General features: G+C 33.1%; 3 protein-coding genes across 3 annotated transcripts; all 3 read left to right on the top strand.

Moving 5' to 3' along the window:
- Positions 1-1,374: 1,374 nt before the first annotated feature.
- On the top strand, positions 1,375-2,271 carry LOC129895846 (uncharacterized). Its single transcript, XM_055971619.1, has one exon. It carries the CDS (start codon positions 1,452-1,454, stop codon positions 2,058-2,060), a length of 609 nt encoding a protein of 202 aa, XP_055827594.1. The 5' UTR covers positions 1,375-1,451; the 3' UTR covers positions 2,061-2,271.
- A 5,523-nt stretch (positions 2,272-7,794) lies between these two features.
- Positions 7,795-13,203, top strand: LOC129896321 (E3 ubiquitin-protein ligase SIS3-like). The gene is made up of 10 exons (XM_055972182.1): positions 7,795-8,259; positions 8,351-8,389; positions 8,504-8,570; positions 8,655-8,728; positions 9,071-9,209; positions 9,289-9,381; positions 9,781-9,846; positions 11,313-11,432; positions 11,533-11,646; positions 12,554-13,203. Exons 1-10 carry the CDS (start codon positions 8,231-8,233, stop codon positions 12,944-12,946), a joined length of 1,134 nt encoding a protein of 377 aa, XP_055828157.1. The 5' UTR covers positions 7,795-8,230; the 3' UTR covers positions 12,947-13,203.
- Positions 13,204-15,675: 2,472 nt separating this feature from the next.
- LOC129893865 (CASP-like protein 4A3) lies at positions 15,676-18,845 on the top strand. The gene is made up of 3 exons (XM_055969286.1): positions 15,676-16,383; positions 16,526-16,661; positions 18,299-18,845. Exons 1-3 carry the CDS (start codon positions 15,758-15,760, stop codon positions 18,491-18,493), a joined length of 957 nt encoding a protein of 318 aa, XP_055825261.1. The 5' UTR covers positions 15,676-15,757; the 3' UTR covers positions 18,494-18,845.
- Positions 18,846-19,101: the final 256 nt, after the last annotated feature.

Here is a 19,101-nt window from a genome sequence, read left to right as displayed (position 1 = left end):
TTATCTCACACGTACAATATTCTTGGTCCCATTTGAACATGCGATATAAAATCATGATTTGAAAGTTTGTTTGGACATATGATTTGAATTTTTTAAGTTGTATTTTTTTATCATACAAATTCCACAAGTTGTGAAAATTATAAAAAAAAAAATATCTCCAATTGTTATGTGGGTGTGCAAAAATCGAATCAACTAATAAATTGAATAAAAAAAAGTAATTGATTTATTGTTATTGGGTTAATTGACTTTTAATGGTTCTATAAAAAATATTATCAGGTTATTGATTCTATTTTGATTTTTTAATATTAGGTTACTAGATAAACCAATAACCATTAAGACGGTAGTAATTTAATATTTTACCCCTACGTAAATATAAAATATTAATAGTTGTATTTTACTGATTACTACATTTGTCCTTTAACCTTAAATTCATACTTCAACGTCAAAACCTAAAATATGAACCCTATTCCTCTTAATTTCCCTTTAGTAAACCAGTAAACTTATTTATGTGGGACAACGACGGCGACAAGAATTAGGCGATGGCTAGGGTTGTGAATCGTGAGTATTTACTATGCTTTTATTACACTAAATGGAAATATTATGCTAAATGAGTAATTTGATTGCTCCATTTCCTGGTTTCTCTTCTTCTCTAATCTCTACTCTTTTTTTATTTCTCCTCTTTTCCTTACCCAATTACTCAAAAAATCCAAAATCGCCAGTAAATAGTGTAATTGAGCCGAATTAGACACCCTAATTAAGGTTAAATCTGATGAACATTTGATTATTTTCCTTAAGAAACTATTTTCCCTTTCATTAATATTCAGATTTCCTTTAAAAAAAACTTTCTACTCTTTATAGTTTACCTTTGAAACTATTTCGTGATTTGCTGTTCAATTATTAGAGAAATCATATATTTATTTTACAAATATTTTCTTATTGGTTAAATTGAAAATCGAACCATTAAGAACCAAAAATTAATTATGAGTCAAAGTTTTACATTTAAAACAATTTCAAATCATAATTTACCATCGCAAATCATGCTGCTTCTTTTTTCCAATTTAAATTTCATCCTCTGTAATGGAGTATCAATTTTAAACTGTCTTGAGTTTTTTAAATCTTGTAGGTACACGATGGGTTCTTCCTGTCAATTGCTAGCTACGAGTATGTATCCTCAAAAATCCCACCTAGAAAGTTTAATTTTTTCATATTGGGATAAATTTTTCATTTTTAATTTACTTTTTCTTTTCACAAATCATTGTTCATGTGATATTTCACAATTTCCATGTAAAAAAGGAAATATATCTATTTCAATCAATCATGAATGCATGCAATGAACATAAGAGGAGATGGGATACTTTGAATCTCAACAATTTTCCTATATATATATATATATAAATAAATGTGAGATTACGACAGATAGGGCATAGAGATAGACCAAATTGTTGGTTCTGATGCTTCAGCAAATTGTTTCCGGCCAACGATGCGCGGTTTGCTCCGCCACTCGCCCCTTTATCCTCCACCCTCTTCCTTACAGAGGTCTCCACCGTCATCTTTGCACCGCCTGCGTACTTGACTCCCATCCCGGTTCCTTCTGTCCCATCTGCTTCGATGTCTTCCTGCACAACCCTCCTCCCCCTAGCCTACGTCTCTTATGCCTAAAATGCCCCTCTATCTCACACCTCTCTTGTGTCCCTGATGCTCCTCCCGGTTACTTATGCCCTCTTTGTTCTAACCCTAATTTTACTTTCTTCTATGTTACTCCCGCTAATAACGCTATTGAAATCAACACCCATTTGGCGAAACAGTTGGTTGCTGCTGCTACAATTGCTTCTGAATCAATCCACAATGCTGCCGTTATGGCGAGGATTAATGCTGATATTAGGGTTAAGGAAGCTCTGTCAGCTAAGGCTGAAGCTGCACAAGGTTTGGATAGGCTTCAGAATCTGCTCGACAACCAAGATCATCAGTTTGTTTCTGATACTTCGGGTAACGATACAGGGAGAAACAGGATACATTTAGTGAAAGGAGGCTCCGATGACTGTGATACCCTTGATGATTAGCTTAAGTAGTTGTAATTCTAAAACAATGCTATGTAAGGTTTTTGTTTTTGTTTTTCTCTTGTGTGTCTGCTGGCATCTTACTACTTCACTCTATTTTTGAATGCTCGGATATTGAAATTATACATTCAACTGAATCTAGCTTACTGTTAATGCCTCTCTTTCATTTGATTTCTATTATGATATTTGATTTCAATGTGGTATCCTCAAATTATATCTTTTTCTGGTTTGGGAGTTCTTATCGGCACTTTGTATTACCTATCAATATGCAGATTTTTGAAGTGTTCTATGATATGGAGATTGTCAAACCATAGCGTGTCTCCTGCTGTATAGTTTTTCTTCATTCTCAAAGTGTTAGTTTTAGCATTTTAATATCAATATTGAGTGATATTAATTTGCATAAGTGACATATGTTATAATTCTCTCTCCAGTGCATAAAAATGTCTTTCATTATCATCTTTAGTAAGTGTAAGATTATTCATTCCATTATGTATTTTAAACATAATTATCACTTATAAGTGGTGCACTAAATGATAATGATGACATTCCATTATTTTTTCATCTTTAAATGATTTTCTCTCCTATAAATAGAGAGGTCTTCTTTGTTTTTGAAAAAAAAAATAAGAAAAAGATCAAGTGCATTAAGTTAGTTAAAAAAAAAGAGTTTTATAGTACAGCCTATAGATGAACATTGGCAAAGGATTGGGTAAGAAAGTTACTACTTGTGTTTTTCTTGGTTATGCTTCAAATAGTATATTCTATAAAATTTTTAATCGTGAAGACAATATTGTAATAGAATCAGGTGATGTTATTTTTCATGAAAATAAATTTCCTTTTGATTCTAAAAATAGTGGGGGTTAAAGGATTGAACAAAATATTTTATCACTACCTAGTTCTTCTTCTTCCATTTTAAAAAATAAAGAACTTGATGGTTTTGAGTTAAGAAGAAGTAAAAGAGCTAGAGTAGAAAAAGATTTTGGTCCTGATTTTTATGTTTTTAATGTTGGAGATCACCCTTTCACTTTACAAAAAGCTTTATCTTCACATGATTCTATTTTTTGGAAAGAGGCTGTAAATGATGAAATAAAATCACTAATTTCTAATAAAACTTGAAAGTTAGTTGATTTACCACCATGTTGTAAAACAATTGGTTGCAAATGGGTCTTACGAAAAAAGTTAAAACCGGATGGATCTATCGATAAATATAAGGCTAGACTAGTTGCTAAAGAATTTAAGCAACTAGAAGGCCTAGAGTTTTTTGGTACTTTTTCTCCTGTTACTAAAATTACATCCATTAGACTTTTAATTGATATGACTGCAATTTTTTATTTGCATATTCATCAAATTGATGTAAAAACTGATTTTTTAAATGGAGACCTTAATAAAGAAATTTATATGGAACAACCTGGGGGGTTTGTTGAAGCAGGTCAAAAAAGCAAAGTATGTAAACTTACTAAATTCCTATATGGCTTGAAACAGGCACCAAAGCAATGGCATGAAAAGTTTGATTCCCGCATGATTGAAAATAATTTTAAAACAAATGAGTGTGATAAATGGATATATCATAAGTCTTGGAATAATACACATGTTATTATTTGCCTATATATTGATGATTTATTGATCTTTGGCTCGAATATGAATGCTATTGATGATACTAAGAACATTTTTAAAAGCCATTTTGATATGAAAGAACTTGGTGAGGCAAATTTTATTTTTAGAATAAAAATTACTAGAACATGTGAATGAATTTTTTCCTTGACCAGTCACATTATGTTGAGAAAATTTTGAAAAAATATAACTTTCTTGATTGCAAGCATGTTTTAACACCTTTTGATTCAAGTGTACACTTGTTTTCTGTTCAAAGTGAAAATGATGTGATAAATCAAAATGGGTATGCTAGCTTAATTGGAAGTTTGAGATATGTAACTGATTGCACTAGGCCTGATATTGCATATGCAGTAGGAGTACTTAACAGGTTTACAAGCAAGCCAGGTAATGAACATTGGCATGCTATAACAAGAGTTATTAGATATTTAATTGGAACAAAAACTTGTGGTTTGTTCTATAAAAAATATCCTGCTATATTTGAAGGTTTTTCTGATGTAGATTGAAACACTCTAGCAGGTGATTTCTGTTTTATCACTGGTTACATTTTTACATTGGGTGGTGGTGCTGTTTGTTGGAAATTAAAAAAGCAAAGTATAATTGTTAAATCTACCATGGAGACTGAACTAATTGCTTTAGCTTCAGCTAATGAGAAGACGAATTGGTTAAGAGATTTATTATTTCAAATACCTTATTTTGAAAAATCAATTCCTCCAATTTTAATTCATTGTGATAGCACTGCAGCAATTGGTAGAGTTCAAAATCGTTATTACAACGATAAATCCAGACCTACAAGGAGGAAACACAGTAATGTAAGATCGTATTTGACAAGTGGTACCATTAATGTTGATTATGTCAAATCTTGTAAAAATCTTGCAGATTCTCTTACTAAGGTTTTAACAAGAGAAAAGGTCTGGAATACATCGAGGGGGATGGGATTGAAGCCTATAAATTCACGAGTCATATATGAGGAAACCCACTAGGAGACTGGAGATCCTATAACCAGGTTTAATGGGAAAAATAAATCATATGATGACTTGTTGTGAAAAAATGCACTGTTTTTTATTCTCTTTCTATGATGTGAGTGCATTATTTCCTGTAGTGAATTATGGAGGTTGAGTTTATAAAACTCTTAGTGAAAATCTGTAGCCCGTATGGGTGGAATGTTAAACTTACAGGAGCACTCTCGACAGATTTCATCTATGTGAGTGTGGAAATAGACCGCTTTTTATGAGAATTGAGTTTATTCTCAAAAGTACTCATAAAACTGGGATAGCACAAGGCCGTAATGTGCAAGCTTATAAAGCTCGTGACAACACCTTGATTACTATGTATGATCAATAATACTTTATGTCCCTTAAGCAGTCGTAGTTCAAATCTGAGACCACTACGACTCTGGAGTAAATGTTATTATTTCACTAAGTAGAGGTTCAATGCAGAGCACACCTTTATTATGTATAGTAGTCTTCCTTCAGCTGATAAACTCTCTTATATAATGTTAAAATGAGTGGGGGATTGTTAGTTTTAGCATTTTAATATCAATATTGAGTGATATTAATTTGCATAAGTGGCATATGTTATAATTCTCTCTTTAGTGCATAAAAATGCCTTTCATTATCATCTGTAGTTAGTGTAAGATTATTCATTCTATTATGTATTTTTAACCTAATTATCACTTATAAGTGGTGCACTAAATCATAATGGTGCACTAAATGATAATGATGACATTTCATTATTTTTTCATCTTTGAATGATCTTTTATCCTATAAATAGAGAGGTTTCTTTGTTTTTGAAAAAAGAAGATAAGAAAAAAATTAAGTGCATTAAGTTAGTTAAAAAAAAGAGTTCTTATAAGTTGAAGGGAGGTATTCTTATTTGTGGAGCTTTAAACTCAACTGTTGTTCAGAGTTTGTTGAGTTACATTTTGTGATAAGACTGTTGTATTTTGGAGGGGACAAATCAAGAGGACTATTGCTGGATCGGTGAAAAAATTTGCTGCAGTGGATTTGAATCTCTTAAAGAGAGTGATATATCCGCGTCTCAGTCAAAAAGTGAATTTATTTTCTTCATTTTATTTTTTTAAATTATTATTTATAATCTTGTAATATCAACAACACGTGGAGGGTTTGGTCACCACCTCAAATACTTTTTCTATATCCTGTGTCTGAAATCTAAATACTAGTTCTGGCACAATTTTAAGTTGTATATACCTTCTACCACAAAGTTTTAACATGAAACAAATTTCTAATTTTTCATTGTTTCTCAATTAAAATGACTTTCACATGAAACGATACTTGATCAAATAGATTATCTCCGAATTTTCAGTGTAGGATATTTCGTGATTAAAGATTAGTTTAGCTGCATAATTAATTTTACTAATTAAGTTAAATCACCTATGGGTCCCCTTTTTAAGTGTTGTAATATCTAATTGTGTGAATGAAATTGTGATTAATCAATCATACACATGGCACAATAGCTGTCTAGCAAAAGCTTACATAAGCAAAATCCAAACTATGATTATGTCTCCAGCAGTTCATTCTGGAGGAATCTGGAACTATAAACTTTCTTTTGTCTTTTAACGTTGAAAGTGACCTTTTTTAATCATATCTTATAATGCGTCATTAATTCTTTGACTCATATTTACAGTAGATTGTTCATCTCCTCTTGTGGATGTAGGTTGGTTGATCGAACCACACTAAATGCTTGTGTCTCTTTTGGTATATTTCTTGTTTGTCTTCTTATTCATGGTCATTCGAGATTTGCTTTGCTAGCTTCCGCATGACACCTAATTATTTTCGTTCCTAACAAAAATATGAAATACCAAATCATCTATTAATATGATTTAGGAGTTATGATTATAAAAAGTCATGAGAGTAATGAAAATAAAGACAATTAAATTTTTAGATTAAAGAATATGAATAAATAAAGTAGTAATTGACATATTCATTTTTGTACAATAATAAGAAATAAATAAATAGAAAAAAGGTCAAAAAAATGAGAAAAAAAATAAATAGGATCCTTGACCAAAGAGAGATGTTACATCACTTTTCTTTTATCTAGTTTATGTTAGGGCAAAATGCCTGATTTACCCCTGAACCTTATGATATGGAGTTGATATACCCTCCGTTTAAAAATTAGCTCATATATATTCCTGCTGTTATTGAAATGACACATATATATCCCAACCGTTATAAATTAAAAATAGCTCACATATACCTCTTTCATCTTGAGAAAGTGAAAAAAATATTATTTTGATTTTTAATTTTTAAAAAATTCATGTATGGATATATATCTTTTTTGAGAAAGTAAAAAAATAAAAAATTAAAATTTATATACCCATACATATAAAAATTTTTTAGCAAAGTTTAGGGGTATATATAATCTTTTTCACACATAATTTTTTTTGACTTCTTTAATTATTATTATTTGAGTTTCTAATTCTTATTTTATTTTTATTTTTTCATTCTTTGGTGTAAATATAAGAGAAATAAAAAAAAGTGTGAATGGAAAAAAGATAAAAAAAAATAAGAAAAAATTTAAAACTATTTTGCAGCTATATTGTAATTTAAAACTATTTTTTTTGATGCTATATTTTAATTTAATTTTTGTATCTATAAAAAAAATGGGGCATGTATAATAAATTTTATAATAAAAGTAGTGAGAAAAATAATTTTGACCATCGAAATAATAAATTCAAATTATCCGTTGAATCAAAAAAATAAATTATGTGTGAGAAAAATCAAGTATACCCTTATATATATTATTTTTTTTAATAAAAAACTTTAAAAAATAGTTTTAAAAATAATTTTTTCAGTTTCGTTAAAAGAAAAGGGTATATATATGGGTATATATATTATTTCAAAAATAATTTATTTGTGAAAAAGATTATATATAGGTTAATAAAAAAATGAATTTTTAATTTAGTAAAAAATCATTGTAACGGTGAGGGGGAGTATATATGTGTCATTTCAATAATATCAGGGTATAATAGATGAGTTAATTTTTAAACGGAGGATATATCAGCTCCATAAATTTCCTACGTGGCAGCCACTTGCATCGGGCCCCTCCCACTTTCTCTTTTTATAACACAGAGACCCTATCTACTCTACTCTACTTGGCGTGTCCAACTCTCCCAAATAAACGCCGTGTCTTTTAACGGATTTTGACGTCGTTATCTTTCGTCATTATCCTTCTGCTTTATTTTTATTTGATTATGCATACGTTACAATTTTACTAATCAGGAGTAATAAATTTTTCCAGGGGACCAAAAAAAGGAAAGCGTGCCAAACGCCACCTAACTAGATAGTCTTATTTCTTCTTCGCTTCACCACTTCTTTCTGGAAAAAAAACACATTGGTTTTCTTCTCTTTTTTGTCCCTTCAAATCCCTACAGCAAATTTATATACAGTATACCCTTGCTCTATTTTCTACTTATATCACTCTTACGACATTCTTAGTTGATGGGTGTGCAGCAGAATCAGCCAATAGAAAGATTTGACTTGAAGAATTTTGCTTCGAATGAAAATTGAATTCTTGGTTTTCTGCTAGGGTTCTTGTAAGTTTCTTCAATGGCGATGAGAGGAGTTGATTTTAAATGGTAACTCTTCAAATCTTTTATCTTTCTTTTTTTTCTTTATATTTGAGTATCAAATTTTTAATTCTTTTTGAGTTTTTTATTCTTCTTGTAGGTATGATGGGTTCTTCCTGTCAATGCTAGCTACTAGTATGTATCCTTTAAATGATCCCATTTAGGAAGTTCATTTTTCATATTGGGATTACTATGAACTCGGATTTAATTGTATGGTGTAGTTGGGTTGTTCCTTTAACTGTTTGTTTATCAGAATCATTGTGGTTATCAACTGGAAGCGATACCATCTTTGTATATACCCATTGCATATCTGGATCGTGGTGGGTATAAACAATTTTTTTTGAGTTGTTTTCTGTTTTTCTTTTGTTGTTGTATATCTCAATTTTACCCTTTTCTCAATATAGGTTGACTATACAGCAGTGTTTGTGTTTCGGCTGTTGATGTTTGTAGATAATGGACTTGCCGCTGGAATGGGATTGTAAGGCCTCATTCTTCTTTTCTTTTTGTAACATTTTAGTGTGTAAGATGTGCTCTTTCTAGATTTATTGTGCTAGCTGTATTACCTAGCTTGCATGAGATTCCCCGAGTTGTTGCTTGATTGGGCGTAATGCTCTTCGAAAAAATAATCTTGTCTTGGCGGTTCATATCTCCACTCTTTTCTCTTGCTTTCGGATTGTTTTGGTAAACTTCAGGAGCAATGTACAGATTGAATGAATTAGTAACTCTTAGTGATATCTTTCTTTTAGGGTCATTTCTTTGCCTTTATATGGATTGGGTTCTTAGATGACTAGACTGAAGTTTAGGTGTTATTGCATTTTAGGGATTTTGGTTGGCAGCAGAGATATGGTCGTTTTTGTGGAAGAATAGCTGTTCTTTCAGTTCTTACCTTGCTTCTCTACCCCTTTCTTTGGGCTTGGACCATCATCGGGACTTTATGGTTCACTAGTGCAAGAAACTGTGTAAGTTTAGTAGTCCTTTGCTGCTTCCATTGTTCTGGTTTAAAAGCCTAGAATTGACATTATGCGGAAACTCTTTCAGCTTCCAGAAGAAGGCCAAAAATGGGGCTTCCTTATTTGGTTGCTGTTCAGCTACTGTGGACTCCTGTGCATAGCTTGCATATCGACAGGGAAGGTTATTTTCTAAACCTTTCCAAATATTCAACTACTTACCGCCCTAGTTCAACTCGGACAGCTTTGTTTCCCAGTTATCCTGTCCCCATCTTGAAAAAGGGGGAAAAGATAGTAAAAGCAACGAAATCCGGAAAAGAGGAACTAAAAGAAGGATACCTACCTGTAACGGACAGAAAATAGAATCTCGGTCTCCTGATTCTTTTCTTGCCTGGTGTGATGTTATTTTATCTATTTTGGAGGGTGGGATAATATTCCAAATACCGATGTCGTTTTGGCGTTACCTTGTCTTGTCTGTATGTAAATGGATTTATATAATCCAATAAATGAAAAATCGACAATTATGCAATTTTATTGACATCAATATTACAACTTTCCTTAAGTTTTCAATTTCTTATTGCAGTGGTTAGCTAGAAGGCAAGCCCATTTAGTACACGCTCAACAAGGAATTCCCATTTCAGAATTTGGGGTAAGCATTAGAACCCAAAATATACTCGATTTAATGTATTTTGACTTTCACATATGACATGTTTGAATTAAGTTGTTTCTGATATATGTATTTCTTTTACCTTTTGACTTTATTTCCTTTTATTGTATAAAAAAATTAAATTGATGATATCTTTGCTATTACTCCATGTTAAGGTAGTTATGCTTTCAAACTGCTAGTCAGAAAGTTGCTCTTTATAGATTTCTATTGATCAAGTAAAGTGTAGCTTCATTAATAATAAGAAATTTCCACATACAAGAAATATATCAAACGGTAGAGATCCTACAAAAAGATATGGTTTTCTGTGAAGTATACCCAATCTTTTTAAATAAGTAGGAATGTCAGGTGTGCATCAAAAGGACATTAAAAGATGAAGCTACTCCAGAGATGTACAAATAATACTCTTTTTCTTCAAAAGATCTTTTATTTCTCTTCCTACATACAACTCACATTAGTGCTAATGGAGCAGTATCCTGCGTATGACTTCATCTTTTCTGTCTTTTACTGGCCCAGCCTAGTAGTGCATTCTTCATGTTGCCCTGCATGGCCCAATGTAGCACGAACCATCTCAAAATTCTCCCACACCACAGATATGATGCTACTGCCACATGGTTGCTCCCCTAGGTTTAGATAAGAAACAGTAATGTGCACTGAAATTGATTGACATGAAAAAACATATCTTGTAAGTGCAAATTAAAGAAAGATATCATAACTGGAAATAAACCCTATAAAAATGGACACACAAATATGCACTGATATGTGTGTGTTTTATGGCGTGTATATACACGAGCTCATGCTCATATATTGTCCACTTATACTTGGCACTGGTCAAGGACATCCAAGTTCACATGTAGCCTGACTAATAGGGGTGTTCATGGTTCCGTTTTGGGGTAAAACCAAAACCATACCAATTTAGTCTTTTTTAATTATTTAAACCAAACCAAACCAAATATAATTCATATCAATCGGTTTGGTTCGGATTTTAAGAAAACATAATGATATTTCTCTTCTTTTATTTTCTACAATTAGAGAAGAATTATTCATTCCTTTCCAACTTATAGTCCACTATTAACCTTTTATTGTGATGGCTATAATTTTCCTTGATTATGGAGAAATTGTCTTTAGATCTAGAAGTTTTAATCAAGTGAATAAAACTGATAAGAAATACATACATATATATATATATATATATATATATATATATATATACAAATTTTTCTTTTTTAATATGTCATGTACAAGTTCAACTAGTAGTCTGGTTTTAGGTTTGAATGGCCACTTCATTTAATGTACAAGGTCAACTAGTTGTTCTTTCTTGGGCCACTAATGTGAAAACACACCATGACTTCTAGTTTTTAGAGTCCTGTGCTTCATGGTATGGTGTAATTTGGTTTTCATGGTAAGATATTTTGGTGTACTCCACAAGCTTACAATTTTCCTTATTACAGGTGTTTGTTGACATGATCAGAGTGCCAGATTGGGCATTTGAAGCTGCTGGCCAGGAGATGAGAGGGATGGGGCAAGATGCTACTTCATACCATCCAGGACTTTATTTGAGCCAAGCTCAGGTAATGACTGAAAATTTATTGTTAGGCACTCCTCAATATGAATCCTTTGCTACACCTGGTCAATTAATTCTTAACGGGTGAATTTCTTTTTGGCACATAGAGAGAAGCAGTGGAGGCACTCATTCAAGAACTTCCAATGTTCAGGATGAAGGCTGTCCCAACTGACTGCAGTGAGTGCCCTATCTGTTTGGAAGACTTTGATGTCGGAAATGAGGTATTTGTTCTGTTGTTAACTTTGCTTCTCCGTATTATTGGACAAAATTTAGGACTCCCCTTTGGCATTTTCTTGCTCGATGCTCTCAAATGTTTGACTCATTCTTAGATAATAATTACATTTTTTATGCCATTCTCAACTTTACTTAAATAACACAAATCTATGCTGCTATACACAGCTTCCAGCAAAATAATTTGTGAACATCAAGCAACGATTCAATATTTCTTTTATGGCCGGTTTTCTATATGCAAGTCAGATTAATTTCCAATGTTCTTGTAGGGTAATAGTATGGAACTGCTGGGGCAATAATTGTCTAAAGGTGCATGCTTAACTAGTGGACATATTTATTGTCATGCAATGATCCCCATCCTTGCCCAATTCGAGAGAAATTAAGAGCTTAAATTCTGAGGAAGATGGTTAAAAGAAATGATAAAAACTTGTTCTGGTGTCTATTTAAGGTTGTAGTTGCTCTTTATAGTCTTCAGGTTTCTGCAGCTCAGTGAAGAGAATAATTTAACATCTTGGCAACCTTGAAGATACTTAACTTATTGAAAGATAGTTGGGGAGATCAAAGTCATGCTAATTCCAGTTAAGCGGGATTAGGACATTGTGCCTGTTTGCAATTTGTTATCTCTATTTTTCTTCTTCTTCTTTTGATGCATCCTTGAAGATTCTTAACTTATTGAAAGATAGTTGGGGAGATCAAAGTCATGCTAATTTCAGTTAAGCGGGATTAGGACATTGTGCCTGTTTGCAATTTGTTATCTCTATTTTTCCTCTTCTTCTTTTGATGTTGGAGAAGGTTGGTTTGCTAGAAGCCTACACCCCGATCGTCACACTAGTTTTGTCGGTGCTGCCCTTATTCAGGCTCTGCTGCCATTTTTCTTATTAGAAAACCTTTATGCAGGTCCGTGGTCTCCCTTGTGCTCACAACTTCCATGTTGCATGCATTGATGAATGGCTTCGCCTAAACGTGAAATGCCCTAGATGCCGTTGTTCTGTTTTTCCAAATCTTGATCTCAGTGCTTTGTCAAATGTCCGTGCTGATCTAGAAAGGCCATCAACCAACGCCGTGACAGCAGCCCGGTATGTGAGATCCCAACCTTCTAGCCAGAGCTATCTTCTGAGATTGCAAGGTTTTCTCCGTCCTGTGCGCACAGAGGATGCTGGTCCAAGCAGCGAGGAAAATGCAGCTGCTCAATCAAGAGTTGAGAACGGAGCGGGGACATCAGCACCTGATAGCGATGGAAATGTCGTGTGTGGGGAAGCAGTGGTGGAACATTCTCCAAGACAGCTGTAACTATTTGTTCTGGGAGGTTCTTTCTAGGTTCAAATGTTCTAACTTTGCGGGCACTGATAATTTTTGTCAACCTCTAGCCAATGTTGAGTGTTGTGGTGGCTTCTAACTGTAATTAGATTGCCAAAACTAGTGTGTGAGCCGAATGGAAGAAAACAGCTACAACGATATCAGTTTTTGGCCTGCTTTGTTTTGATGTAAATTTGGCATTGATCTCTTTAACCCCTCTCTTAGATGCATAGTTGTTAATGTTTTGATGATATTTAATTTGCCTACAGAATCTTGCATTCAGTCTGGGTAATGTTCTCGACCTCACTGGTCGAACTATACTGGGTATGTTGTTGTCTGTGCAATGTCAATGTAATTAGCGGCGAATCTCGGTACCACAAGTGATGAACGGGTTGATACTGCTATTCACTGTGTTGGGAACTAGTAATTAACAGAATTTGTAGAAACAGAAACGTAACAGAATCTGTGTATAAATAAAATCTGTACAATGTAATGCACGGACAGAAAATATGAGAGTTCACATATTTGTGTTTTTAAGGAATTTAATTCTCTTGCGGCATTTGAGGTATCTGATTATTTTCTTTCAGGATAGAAGAGAATATCTTTGCTGAAATAGAGGTTGAGGTTTCTTAAACTCCTGCAATGTTCGGATGTAAAGGCAGAAGCAAATCACACTAAACTGCTTTTATTTAGAAACAAAATGGATGGAAAAAAGAAATGAAAATGATTAAAACCAAATTTGAACCATCAGTTTTTCACGAATTTAACACTTTAACTACTCAGTATTTCTTTTACCTACCTAAACTATCATTAAAACATTTCAAGGTGTACATTTTACTTAACGAAGAATAGGAGTTCTAATAACAGTACATTAGGATATACATGGTAGATATGATGTACTAATTATTTAAGGAGTCAAATAACTTCAAATTAAGAGTCAGAATGAGTTTTCTCGAGCAATAATATCATGTAAACAGGAGTTTTATATATATAGCTGAAGTGGAAAACGACACCGCAATAATCTTTCTGAAGGAAGAATGGCTCACCTTTTAATTTGGTCGTTGGTTATTGTGTTCAAAGTTAATAAAGGCACTACTAATTTATTTGATTTAAGTGCATTCTCTTTTTGTACGTCCACTACTCAGAAAAAGGGCAGCTTTTGGAATTTCTTTTTGTTATTGAATCCCAAAGCAAAATGGGCAAACTCAGTATTTTTTAAGGTACAAATAACTTTACTAGTATAAAAAAAATCATTTGAGAAATATGGTAAGCCACAAAATATACTAAAATTTGTTGAATTTGGTATTCATCGACTGACATAGGGAAAATAAGTTTTGAAACTGACTTTTCATATTGATTGTGTCCTCCCATCCTTCAACACCCCTTATCTTTATCATATCCCTTAGCCCCTACCCACCCCAAACCCCATACCCTTCATCATATCTTCATAATATTTATCTAGATTATATATACATATTTTTAAGCTTACGTACCCTAAATTGTAGACGTGTACATTGGATTTCCATAGCAAATTATTGCTATGCGCGTACTTAGTTACTGAGCACTTTACTAATAAAAATTAGAAGAGTACATGTATTCCCTATTATTACATTGAAAAAGCTCTTTTAATCAATTGATCACTAGTAAATATACGTTTGATGAAAGTGAGTTAAAGCAAGTGGAGGATATGAACACAACTTTTTGCTTTTGTTTTTCTTTCTTTTTGGCTCATCAAAAAGATCATTAGAGGTTTGGAGTTGATAATTATAAAGTAAAAAAGTAAAGTCTCTCACTTTATGCTTAATGAGGCAAAATATACCTACTCACCACTATCCTCCATCTCTTTTACTCTAGTAAAAAAAGTGGAAACTTTGTTTCTTAACCAAGTAGTTTTCTTTGTGTAATAAAGCTTTACCACACGTGTTTCGTTAAAACTTTAAATATATGATTGGCTGCTTAGTTTGTTGTTCCAAGATAGTATTACTAGCAATAAATCTAATTCTCGTAATTTTCTAATTCAATGTCAAATTATACAACTAAAATTTTATGGTTCAACTTCAACTATGTTATGGTCAAACGGCTCGAATCTGAATATTCTAATAATAAGATCGAATCAATTCCTATTCGAAAAGAGGATTTCATCAGGAAAAGTTGGAGAAAAACATAAAATCTTTTATACTACTATAATAGATCAGATCAACTATTTATTTTTAGTTAAATTGTTGGATAGATCAAAAGTTAATAAGAGATGCAATCTAATGATATTGTGATTTAATCTGCACACACAAAAATTACGTACAATATCTATTTTAGCATGTGGATGATATATATGACCATGTGGAATCATAATGATAGGGTTTGTTCAATAAAATTAGAGACCTAAATCCAATCTAAACCATAAATTTATTTTATTCCAAATAATTTTTTTGAAAAGATCATCATATTTATAGCTTAAGAAGTAAAAATATTAATAATAACAAAATTTTAATGAAAAATATATTATAAAAAAAATAGAATATATTAAACTATTATTTGATTTTATAATATTAAATATGTTACGTGAAAATTTACTACTCATTAAAAATTTGTAAAAACAATTGATTTTAATCGAATTAAAAAATAAAATAAGACACTGGGAGGAAGAGAACTGGCGCCCACTCTCTATTTTCTAAAATAACAGAAAGAAGTAAACTGTATTTTAAAAAAAGTAAACAGCTAAAAGCACTTCAATTATTTTCCTACTTTTTTTTTGTCTTTTTTCTGTCAATACAATAAAGCTCAAAGTTTTGCCGGGGAAACTCAAAAATGGAGAAATCAAATTCCAATTCCAATTCAAGTTCAACTTCCAACTCCAATCACAGCAATCACTACCGGAATTTTCAGAAGCAGAACAGCCACATATCAATGTCGGACACAGACTCACAGGTGAGTCAAATGGACTCTTTCCACTCACCTCTCCGTTCCGACTCGCCGTTGCGCTCCGATGACCCTTTCCCAGAACACCACGCCACGAAGTCGCTCTCTTCAAAAGCCCTTGTTTCTGTAGACAAGTACTACTCTCCACTTCGGTCTCCCCATAAACTTTCCTGGGAGAATATAAGCTTACCTCCAACACCTACTCCGCCGTCGGAAGCCGTAAACAAGGATCGGAATTCTCCGCGAGTGTATTTTGGTAGGGGGGTTAGGGAGGATGTAACTACCGGAGTGATGAAAGTGGGACCGGTTCGTGGTGGTGACGTGGAAGGTGGAGAAGTGGGAAGGGAGACGCCTCCGAGGACTTTGCGCTCGAAGAGGGAATTGACGCTGACCAGGGCGGCGTTAGGGTTTAGGGTTTGTGAGTTTGTTTTGTGCTTGATTTCGTTCTCGGTTATGGCATCTGATAAAACTGAAGGTTGGAGTGGTGATTCTTTTGATCGATACAAAGAGTACAGGTTCGATTTTATTTCGTATCTGCATCTGATACCCGGTGTGGTTTGGATGAATTGAATTCATGGCTTTGATTTAGAATTTAGGAAAAATGAATTCTAGTTTCTGAAATTCTTCTGATGCTAGACCTTTTATATTATGTCACAGGTATTGCGTTGCTGTTAATGCTATTGGATTTGCATATTCTGGATTTCAAGTGTTTGATCTAATTTACAATTTGGCAAGTCGGAAACACTTTCTCTCTCACAACACACGATATCATTTTGATCTCTCAATGGATCAGGCAAGTAATGCCTTTTGAACTTGTCTACTTTTGTAACACATATTTCTGGTTTTATTATTGGTTTTTAGTTCTTGGGTTGGATGTTACTTTTCATACTGGCTGTTACTACGCCGCTAGACAGGAGGGTGTAAGTCAAGCTCTACTAAAGGTCTTAAACTGCTTGTTCGGAGAAGTATGGCATTCCTTGACCCTTTCAAATAGTCTAAATTTTTAGGAGCATCTTAGTACATTATAGATTGTCCGCCAAGGTTTTTGTCTGTAGCTTTGCTGAAGAAAAACTTCTGATATTAGGAGCTAGCAGATAAGATTCAGCTCTTACTTCCGAACAAAAATTTTCAAAGCCTCATTTACACTTTACACTACCTCGGTCAGCAATTAGAGATCAAGACCATGCGCAGTTGCACTATATGAGATAGGATGGCATAGGGGAACCACCCTTTATCAGGGATCAGCGCTACAATCAATTTAAATTCATAGTATGCCAGTCATGCTAAAAAGAGACATCGGTCCGTGAACATGGTAATAGAAAGAAACAGTAGACATTCAACTACTATACTTCCTTATTTGTCGAGTGGGAGGGGGGGGGGGGGGCTGATGATCTATGCTTCACTGTCCTAAGTATTCACTGGTCAATTTAAGTTATCACGAGAGCTCTGTTGTATGCTAAAGTATGAAACTATCTTGATATGAACTGAGTGCTATATATCAATGAGCAATCTCTACAGCACAAATGATGTCATTTAGGTCACGTCTTAATGATTGAAGTTTTCATTTTGAAGTTTGATTTTACACTGATGTACACGAGGATAGGTTTGCCTTCAGTCTTCAGGGACTCTTTTGACAATGATTTATATACTCTATTTAGCATTATTTTTATACTCTACCAAACGACCCTTAAGTACTTATAAATCAATGATTTCTTTCAATCAACTACTTAAAAATCAATGACTCATCATGCTTAGGGGCACAATTTTTCAGTATTTTAACTTAGATTTGTACTTTTAGCAAATTATACTACTTAATAGAGTGTGATAACTAGAAGCATAAGATATGACAGTTTTCTTATTTTGCTTCCTTGAAATTGATGATCCTTTTAATTTGTTTATGTTAACCTACATCATTTTATGTTCTTTGTTTTAATCCAACACAAAATAGCATGTATTTATCCATAGGAATTGTAAATGTCTGAATGTTCGTGAACATATTATCGGAAAGACTTCAAACAGGGTATCAGATCTTTGTTTGTTTATTTTGTTGAGTTTCAGATTTTCATATACGTATCATAAACCCTGTGTCACATTATGAATGGTATGAATTTCCCAGCATACGTTCTAGCTAACAAAATTCCTCATATTCCCTGTTCCAACTAGGAGAAACCTTGTTTTAGCATGTTTTGGTTTTGAGAGACGAATATTGTTTTTGAACAACTTTTGATTTAATGGAGAAACGGGCAAGCTATTTTCTTCATATATGAAAGAAAACGGAGATACATGTGCTAACCCTGCTACAAAAATAAAATATGCACTTAGCCTTTAGAATTGTTTTCTCAGCTTTTAACCATGTTCGCAACTCTGCTTTGCACTGTTCCTGTGTATAGTTTGATCTTAATTTTCTTGCTTTTGCATATACCTTGGCAGATATTGGCTTATCTGATTATGTCAGCATCTTCTTCAGCTGCAACGAGGGCATATGACTGGATATCAAATTGGGGAAAAGATGAGTTTACAGAGATGGCATCTGCATCTATTGGGGTGTCCTTCCTGGCTTTTATAGCCTTTGCCTTTAGCTCTCTCATTTCTGGTTACAACCTCTGCAACCGAAATGCCTCATGATCCAACAATGAGTTTGTATCCATTTATTCGTCAGAGTATATTTGAGAATCGCCACATAACATCCTATTTCTAGCTTGAGAAATTCTGTACAGAAGTAGCAAATCGATTGAACTATACAACTTTTTCTCCCTACTACATATAAATAAGTTGTGCAAATGTAGTTAGCTGTGCTTCTCTTGTATGTATAAAATGTGAGGGAATTACCAAAACTGGATTCACAGTTAACGTCAGTATTTGTTTGGCAGAGAATGAGAAGCCGATCATATCTTTGTATTCACTATTCAGAATTGTGAAATGAACAAACGGATATATATTCCTAGAACATATATATATATATATATAAAGGTTATAATATACTTACCTAGCAAGTAAAAGTTTTTTGTTTTTAGTTTGACGATTGAAATAGCGGTTTAGTAACCCTTTTTCTACATGGTTCGTCATTTAGTTCAATAAATATGAACGAATTGACTGGTTGATTGTCACCTTTTCATCTTTCAATTTAACACTATCCATATTTTATTATTCTCAAATGATAACATTAATATTCTTTTTATGAAATATATATAAATCCAAAATATAGGTCCTTGCAACATTTCATAATACTGTTA

This window comes from Solanum dulcamara, chromosome 7, assembly GCF_947179165.1.
Source record: "Solanum dulcamara chromosome 7, daSolDulc1.2, whole genome shotgun sequence".
Taxonomy (NCBI): domain Eukaryota; kingdom Viridiplantae; phylum Streptophyta; class Magnoliopsida; order Solanales; family Solanaceae; genus Solanum; species Solanum dulcamara.
The sequence above is the reverse complement of the archived record's forward strand: the minus strand, read 5'-3'. Positions and strand labels throughout refer to the sequence as shown.